Source organism: Pteropus vampyrus, unplaced genomic scaffold (genome assembly GCF_000151845.1).
Source record: "Pteropus vampyrus isolate Shadow unplaced genomic scaffold, Pvam_2.0 Scaffold220, whole genome shotgun sequence".
NCBI lineage: Eukaryota > Metazoa > Chordata > Mammalia > Chiroptera > Pteropodidae > Pteropus > Pteropus vampyrus.
Window position 1 is genome coordinate 2,762,343 of NW_011889001.1, and position 9,485 is coordinate 2,771,827.

At 42.2% G+C, this 9,485-nt stretch overlaps 1 protein-coding gene across 1 annotated transcript; it reads right to left on the reverse strand.

Annotated features, from left to right (window-relative positions):
- Positions 1-747: 747 nt before the first annotated feature.
- Positions 748-8,067, reverse strand: A4GNT (alpha-1,4-N-acetylglucosaminyltransferase). The gene is made up of 2 exons (XM_011373215.2): positions 7,660-8,067; positions 748-3,103 (listed from the first exon to the last, which is right to left on the reverse strand). Exons 1-2 carry the CDS (start codon positions 8,065-8,067, stop codon positions 2,489-2,491), a joined length of 1,023 nt encoding a protein of 340 aa, XP_011371517.1. The 3' UTR covers positions 748-2,488.
- Between the last annotated feature and the right edge of the window lie 1,418 nt (positions 8,068-9,485).

Sequence of the window (9,485 nt, forward strand, 5' to 3'; positions counted from 1 at the left end):
CCAACCCCCCGGGAGGAGTTATTTTTAGATATGTTACGGAGGGAGCGAAGGAGGGAATGCCACGTTTAATCCGTTAGGAAAATCCAGGATCCATGTGAACGCTCTCAGGCCTCGCTGAGAGGCCAGACTGCGTACACACACACACACACACACACACACACACACACACACACACACACACACACAATCCTGGTACAGTTGTTGGCCTGCTGAAAGCAGGGACAACTGCAGCCTCCCGGGTAGACAGCCCAGCCCACCCACCGGCCCTAAACTAAAAGAACCGTACTGGTTTCTGATACCCTGCCGTTCTAGTCCTGAGCATGAGTCCCAGCCTGGTCGGATGTCGACCACCACCACCACCACCCAATCTGCTGGATTGTCCTGTGGATCCAGCTCTGAAACCCAGGCCTGAACAACTCTTTTTTCCTGATATCAGTCCCTGATCCCCTCCCATAGACAGTCTTTGCTTTACCGAAACTCAGATTTCTGGGAATTCTTTTTTAAGGCTTTCTTCCTACCCATCCTACCCCATCCCCCCAATCACCCCCTCATCCTCCTAACATCCCACCCCCCTTCCCACCCTACCACACCCCAGACTCAATTGGACCAAGCTCTCTCTCTTGGGGCAACCAAAGCAAAAATGTGTGTGAACAGTGTTGGCAAGGATATGAAGAAACTGGAACCCTCATGCATTGCTGGTGGGAATGTATATGGCGATTCCGCAAATAATTAAACATAGAATTATCATAGGATGCAGCAATTCCATTTCTGGGTATATACCCAAAAGAACTGAAAACGGGGACTTGGATATTTGGAGATAGCAGCATTATTCACAATAGCCAAAAGGTGGAGACAACCCAAGTGTCCATTGCCATACGAATGGATAAACAAAATGTAATATATACATACAATGGAATATTATTAAACCTTAAAAAATAATGAAATTCTGATACAGGCTACGACATAAATGAACCTGGAAAATATTATGCTGAGTGAAATAAGCCAGACACAAAAGGATAAATATTACATGATTCCACTTATACAAGGTACCTAGAATTGTCAAATTTATAGAGATATTTCAGAAAGCAGAACAGTGGTTACCAGGGCTGGGGTGGGGAGTGAATGTGTATAGTGTTTTACTTTGGAAAGATGAAAAGGTTACAGAAATGGATAGTGGTATTGGTTGTACAACAGCGTGAATGTACTTAATGTCACTGAATTGTAGACTTTAAAGTGGTTAAAATGGTAAATGTTATGATTTTATATTTTACCACAATATTTTAAATGTTAAAAACAAGTGGATGGAGCGGGAACCAGGACCAAGTAAGGCCTCTCTGTGAGCCATCTACTTTGTGGGAAATCTTGTTCCTCCTCTCCTCTCTTGGTCAGGGGACACTTTTCTCTCTACTGGAAGGGAGAGAAGAGCCCAGGCTTTGGAGTCATCTATCTTCCACATTTCTAAGCTTTGTAATTCTGGAAAAGTCATTTAACCTCTCTATAAAATAGAAAAAATAAACTCTACCTACCAGGGTCATTATGAAACCACATTAGCTAAAGCATCTCTAGGCTCAGCCCATGGACTGGCAGTCAGTGTGTGTCCTCTGAGTTCAGCACAGTGTGAAATCTGTTGGAGCTTGGAGCATTTGTTTCTCAGCTCTCTTCCCACCGCAATCCTGAAGTGTGGAGAAAGTAGCTCTGGGAGAACCTGTTTGTTTTCATCATTTCCACCAATATCAATTTCCCCATGTGTAAATGTGTCTCCTCTTTTGCAGGGCTGTTGTGAGAAAGTAGACTTGACATGCAACTCAGTCCACCTTGTCGGTAATGCCAAAAGCTAAAGACTCCATCCTCAATTGACCAAGACCTGTCATGCATGAAACCCTCACACCCTTCCCTTACTGGGCCACAGTTCAACATTCAATACAGCCAAGAGTAATTGAGTACCCACTGTGTGCCAGGCTCTGTTCCAGGTCCTGAAGATACCAAGAGTTTGCAGAGAATTAGATCACTTAGCTCTGGGAAGCTGTCATCCTCTGCCACAGCATGCACACAAGATTTGGTGGCACCAGTGTCAGTCTCTGACACAGAAACAGGACCAAGGAGACTGGCCCTAGATGGCTAGTCCAGGGAACATTATTTAAATGCAGACATGATGACTGGAGATCAGGAAGCAATATGGACCATAAGCTGTGGACACTAAGGATGACAAACAGAAAGATGCAAGGAGCCTTAGTCTCTGATGACTGTGGTGACCACACTCACTCTGAATTCCCTGCCCTCAGATTCTTTTACAGGAGAGAGAAATAAAATTCTATATTATATATACCAATGGTCTTTAGAATTTTTCTATTATAGACAGAGAAAACTAATCCTAACTGACATGTGGATAAGCCCCCGCACCCCTGAGAAGAGTGGAGATCAAGGGAAAGGGAGATGCTCCAGGCAGCACTTGGTTCCACGATGTAGCAGCAACAACCCAGCGCTGGAACTATTCGTTACCTAGACCCAGCTCCCCGGTCACCAACCCTTCTGGGCCTTGAATCAGGACCCTGTAAGTCCTAGGACAGTGTTTACGGTAGAGATTTTCCACTAGCGTGTTGCTGCCTCTAACCACAGTCCTCCCTTCCTGGTTCATGTAATTCCACAGATGCAGGCCGTAGGAGTCTTTGAAGCTTGGGTCTGTGTCCCAAACTTCATAGTAGCGCCGCCACTGTGGATAGGAAATGGGGTAAAATCTTTGGGGATGTAGGAAGGAAAAGTTTGAACACCTGAAGTCGCTCACCTCCTGGAAATTTTTGAGTTTGCACCACACTCTCAACATCCTCGTCATCAAAATGGGACCCTGGTTGCCCCAAATGTCCGAATTGTAGTGTTCAACAAAGTTTTCCATGCACTCCCATAGGAAGGAGTGGTGGGGTAGGAATCCAAACACCCCGTTACTAGAGTCCTGAGAAGCCTGTGCAGCCAAAAAGTTTTCCTCAGGGATAGGCCTGATAGAGATGATATCAGTGTCCATGTAGATGCCGCCGTACTTCCAGATGGTGGCCAGGCGGGATGCATCTGAGCTGACATAGAGCCAGTTTCTCTGTGCACTGGCATTGATCTGTAGGAACAGGTACAAATCAGCTCCCAGTAGCAGGGGAAGAGGGAGGGGTGTCACAGCAGGAGGCCAGGCCCAGGGCAGCTGGGGAGGAGGAAGCAAGCCAGCTTCCCAAAAATCTGTTTGCCAAAAGTCCAATTTTGCAAATTTGTCAAACTTACCTCTACCCCAAAAAGTTACCTTTAAGTAAAAAGTTTACAGCAATCAGTATCCATGGGAAGATTTTAGGAGCTGTTAAAGATTTCATAAAATTGTTGAAAGAAAGAAAGAATAAAAAGAATTGAAGCAGTGGAAGGGTTAAACAGAAACCCAGGAGGGATTTCACAATGAACGGTGTGAGTCACTTTCAGCACAAACCACAAATATGAAACTGTGGAAGAAGAATTTTTTTAAAGTCCTAAAAATACTAAAAACTGATAAAGAAAAAGATAAAGTAGGAAACTATAGGGAAAAGTCAATATGTATGTTATTTGAGAAATAAGGAAAAGAATCTTAAAATGCATGCATGCATGCCTTCCTCACTAATTAACTCCTTTAATAGGATTCATTCATTGAGGGCCTACTTACTATGTGCCAAGCTCTGTTACAGCTGCTAAAGATATGTCAGTGAACAAAGACAAAAATCTCTATTGGGAGGAGATAGACAATTAACAAATAGACATATAATATGTTGGGTGTTCATGAGGACTATGAAGGAAATAAAGCTGGGCGAGGGGGCTATGAAAAGGGCAGGGCAGAGCACAATCTTATGTTGGATCCCAGCAGAAACGTGAGCAAAATGAGTAAGTGAACCATGCTGATATCTCAGAGAAGAAAGTTCTAGGGTAGAGGGAACAGTTAGGCAGGAACAGGAGGGAGGCAGCGTGACTAAAACAGAGTAGTGAAGGGAGAGGGGTAGGAGATGAGATCAGAGAGGGTCGGGTAGGGAGGGAGAGCTGATTATATAGACTGGGGTAAAGACAAATTATTTGAAACGTTTGGAAGAAAGGAGTGATGTGATCTGGATTAGTCTTCAAAGGTTCACACTGGTCGCTGTGTGGAAAACAGACGGGGCAGGGGTTGGGATGTGGCAGAGGCAGAAGAACGGTGGCAAGTTAGGAGGATACCGAAATAATCCCGGCAAGAGGTGATGGTGAAGGAGGATGATAATAGAGGAGGTGAGACAAGTGGTCAGACCCGGATCCATGGTCAAAATAAAGCCAGTAAGGATTTTGATGGATTAGATGTGGAGTGGGAGAGGGAGGATGACCGCAAATGCTAAAATGTGAGCAAAACAGAAAATAACTTTAAAAAGAATAGAAATAAATCATGATAATGGCAATGTTCCCAAATGAAAGGCCAAAGTTTTAAATATAGAAAACAAAACAGATTTTTCTGAACTAAAATATGTTGATTAGAAGATTAAAGAGCAACCCTGGGCTTTTGACAAAACAAACGTTCTTTAAAATTCAGCTGTCAAGCCAAATGAAACAGAACTAAGACTGCAGAAAGCTACATAAGTTGTTCATGTCATCATATCGTATATAATTGCTGAAAACCTCATAAATAATAACGAAAATTTATCAAAAACTGTTCTAAATTTATCTAAAGCTGTTCTTTATAATCTATGCAAATATTTAAAGATTAATATTATAATTACTCCAATTTTTCAAGTGAAAAACTAAAAGGACCAAGGAGTTCAGTAATATGCCCAAGGTCAGAGAGACAGAGGTTGGATTTGAACCCAGGCAGTCTGGCTCCAGAGATCCACTCATTCAGAAAAACAAAACATGGTTTGGATAAAAATATGTTGATTACTTGGTAAATTGGTGATTGTCAGACCCAGAGATACAGAGTATCAAAAGCTGCACAAAACCAGAGGAGGAAGAAGCCTGCGTTGATGTGGGCATTGGACTAACATCAGCCTAAAATCTCCAAGAGCTCCCCCAAGGGTGAGTATCAGAAAGAGGATTAGAGCTCTGGCTGCTCACCCCTCCCCTCCCCCACAATACTCATCTCTGAGCATCTTCAAGGGCTACAGTTGCCAAATCAATGCAGCAAATCCAGTGGTCACCAGCAGGTAATGGCACATTGGGTCATTCCTAACAGCTGGCCCCAAGCCATTCTGAGGTGGCCTAACAGGGCCAGAACATGCCACACCCATCCACCCAAGGGCATGGTGGCATGATCCCTGGAGATGCTTAGCCTTGTGTAGTATCCTGCAGACACTTAAGAGCTCTGTATCCCAGGGCCCACCTTGTCCCTAAAACTCAACATAGCAAAACCAAGGTGTACCTCAGAGCAACCCAAGCTGTGTTCCATGGAATATCCGCTCCGAGAAAATATTTATGTCATACTGAAAGAGGGTTCCATACTCAAATATTAAGTTTAGAAAATGCCGGATTGAAACAAATTAAAGTTTCTTTGGTTCAAAACTACACAGAGCCTTTAATTTCCTCATGTACAAGGTTAGTCTGTGAGAAAATGATGAGGTGTGCATCTCCCAAAATGATTTGAGTAAAGATGTCTTTTCCCAAGAAGCAAAACACTTTTAGGTAATGTTAGTCTAACGCAAGTGTGGGGAAAGTAGGCCTGGAGCCAGCAAGCTGCCTGTTCTCGTGCGGTTCTGGAGCACGCTCTAGCAGGCTAGCACTGAGAGTCGCAGGGACCTAGCAGGCACGTCCTTTCCCTCAGGTCTCTTCTCCACTGCTAGCACCTGCCTCCCTGGCCCACAGCCTGCCCTGCCTCTGCCTGGGGCCACACTAGTAGCCACTTGCTAGCAACTGCAGGTAAAATCCAGTGAGTCACTCCACCTCCCCATGACAGGTCCCAGTTTGAGACTTCCAGGCTTTTCAGGAGAAGAGATGCATGCACTGGGACCCAGAAGTCACATGGGGCCGAGAGTGAAACTGACCAATTCCCCCTCCAAACACACACACACACACACACACACACACACACACACACACACACTCGGTCCCATTGCTTAGTCCAGAAATGTGTCCACTGACAGTAACTAGGCACAAGTGTGTCTTCTGTCCAGGAGAGCTACCCAGTCCCCAGGAGAATGAGGCAGGGTGGGACAGGAGTTTTCCTTTTTTATGTATAGATACTGTAGTAGGCTGAATAATGGCCATGCAAAGATATCAGGTCCTAAGTCCCGGAAACTGTAAATGTTACCTCATGGGAAAGTGGTTTTTGCAAATGTGATTCAATTAAGGATCGTGAAATGAAGAGATTATCCTGATAGAGCTGAAATGCAATCACAAGTGTCCTTTAAAGAGAGAGAGAGAAGGAGAGTTCACACACACATACACACACACACACACACAAACACAGAGGAAAAGGGGATGTAAGTTAGAGACAGATTGGAGTGATAGGCTCTATAGGAAGAGTTCTTCCCTAGAGCTTCCCAGGGGACTGGGGCCGTGCCTGCACCTTGACATCCACCCCATCAAATGATTTGGGACTTCTGCTCTCCATAACTGTGAAGAAGTACATCTCTGCAGTTTTAAGTCACCAGGTTTGTGGTACTTTGTTACAGCAGCCACAGGAAACTAATACAAGTACCTTACGATGGCTTCAAGTTTGCTTCTTGGTATGCAAAACCTAAAGTATTTACTTTCTGGCCCTTTACAGAGAAAAAGAAGTTTGCTGACATTTGGTCTAGCCTATGATTAGAACTTAGATAGGACTTTATAAGGCAGGCAAATGGTATTATTTTGATGTCAGTTTTTTAATTACTTTTATTTTTTAGTTATTTTATTTTAAAATTAATATATTCTCATCACTAAATTCACTCCTCATTCAGTTATACTAAAATGCCTACTATTATTGTGTATTGTATATTTTCTTCAGGTCTTTTTCTTTCATGTAGATGTAGGGGATAGGGAGTTGCATTATAATATAAGAGCATGTAATTCTGTATTATAGTCTTTATAAGATGTCACAGATAAAGCCTGCATAATGGAATCATTGAGTGACTATACTACAATTTCCTTATGCATTCTCTAATTGTGAGTCCCCTGTGAGAGAAATATTTAATTAAAACATTATTTCCTTATTACACTATGTTACTAAGATAAAGATTACAAAATTCCTAAGAGTTCCAGGAGTTTCTTGATAATAATATAACCCAATCTCATACAGCAGCGCTCCATCTGATCTTTTATGACTTTTCCATTTACATAATTTTCAAGTTAAATATTGCCTAGTTTCCCCCTCAGATGCAAAAAAAAAAAAAAAAAATGTTTACCATGGATGGGATTAAAATTCTCAGTGAAAAATAAGAAAAATACACCTAGAAAAGATAAGAGTAGTCTCAAAAATATGCTGGCTCCTAAGAGAGCTGGAAGCAAAAGACCCATGGCAAAGATAAACCTAAGTCTCTCCTGTTTACTTAAATCAGGGCTCAATACTGTAGAAAGAAGGCCAGGCAAAAGTCAGAAGATTTGAGTTCTAGTCCCATTTCTGACGCCAAGTCTTTACCCTCAGTTTGCCCAGCTATAAAATGAGTAGGACGGACTCATTTTCTGCGGTCCCTCCTAACACTGACATTCTAAGATTCTCTGAACACTTACTTGAGTGTACCATGAGAACAATGGTGTGTCTTCAAACAGCCTTTTCATATTTAAAGGGAAGAGGAAAACATTGTCTATTGCTGAGAGGAGGGAAAAGGCTGTGTAAGTGGAGTTTGGGGGCAGCTGCATGGAGTCACTGAGACCCTTCATAAAGAACGCCACAGGCTGCTCAGGATAAACCCTGGCAGCGGACTCCACAGCGCAGGAGACCAGTGGGGATGGCTCCACTCTCTCAGAGGTCTCTAGGAACACAATGATGCGTCCCTTGCCCAGGAGGGCTTCCGGCCCCTGCTGGAACTCATCAGGAGGCAAGCAGAAGTAGCAGCTGGACTTCAGGGTGAGCTGGTAGAGGAAGCCACATAAAAGCAGTAGGATGACTAACAGCAAGAGCTGGAGCTCCTTCAGCATGTCCGCTTCTCTCTTCCGGCCCGCTCCTTTAAATCAATGCGATTAATTAAACGTTACATTTACGAAACCAGACAAAGATAGCACACAAGTAAACGATACAAGGATATCACTTCTGAGCTTAGGTTTTAAAATCTTAAGTAAAATATGATCAAATCAAGCCTCGCAATACTAAAAATAAAAATGTATTAACTAAGGTTTAACTGAGGAAATTAAGAGTGACTCGAAATAGGAAAATAATTCATTAATAGAAAAACTATTAGTGGCATGCATTATCTTAGCAGATTAAAGAAGAAAAGCCATATGATCATTTTATTTCAATAGCTGCCAAGAACAGGATAAAATTTGACATCCACTCATGATTTTTAAAAAGCACAAAGAAACTTTCTTAAGCTGACAAATGATGTCTACATAAAGCAATCATCATGCTTAATATGAAGCATTTGAAAGATCTCCGTTAAAACCAGAAATAAGATACAGATGTTATTATCACTGTTACTATTCAACATCATTCTGCTAAGTCTAATCAAGGCAATGAAACGAGAGAAGAATTTCTACCATGAATATTAGAAAGGAAGAGGCAAGAATATCACTAATTATAGAAAATATGATTGCCTACTGAGAAAATGCAAGATAATATACTGAAAAGCTAACAGAACTAAGAAAAAAAATTAACCAAGGAAGCAAATTGAAGGCTAGAGTTAAATAACTTGCCAAGATCACACAGTTAGCAGAGCCGTGACTAACTCGGATCTGTCTGCTACCAAAGCCCAGGCTCTGAACCTCCTTCTCTGTAAATGTTAGCTCTGTAAATGTTAGCTCTAATTCTAGCTAACTCCAGGAGAGCGGAGACCTGATTTTTTCAGTGGTCTGTTTTTCATATTCCATACAACTATTTTAGAAAATGCAAAATTAATGAAATAGAAGAGCTTACCTTCTAGCCAAGAACTTGCAGTTAGCCAATATCTGAGGTCTTAGCAATGACAAGTTTTGCCTGCTATACTTTCTGATAAATCACCACCTAATCTTCCAATTCAACAACACTGGAGGAAAGTAAATCTTGGCAGACGAATAACACAAGAAGTTCCTAGGAAGCTCCTCCCTTTACTAAGTTTCAGGTGGCCCACATGTTAATCCTGCCTATTCATGGATCTATCCGGAGGATTCATAGGGTGATGATTCCACCTGGAGAAAACTGTATATAACCCTGGAGCCAAAAGATAGTACATCTGAGCAGTTGAGTTTCAATCAAAATCATGAGCAGAGACGTGGGAAATTCTCACCAGACAACTCTGTAATTTGGTCCAAACTTTGCAAATACAAGTTTTGATTAAAAGAAAAGAAAATCCATCACCATAAATAAACAATGGACAACCCTAGTAGTCCTGGTGATCTGAAAGAATTGATTCTCCAGTTTCAGC

Coding starts and splice junctions, on each gene's coding strand:
- A4GNT (XM_011373215.2), bottom strand. CDS start 8,067: ATGCTGAAGGAGCTCCAGCTCTTGCTGTTAGTCATCCTACTGCTTTTA. Junction 3,104..7,659: donor TGTTCTCATGGTACACTCAA/GTAAGTGTTCAG, acceptor CTGTTCCTACAG/ATCAATGCCAGTGCACAGAG.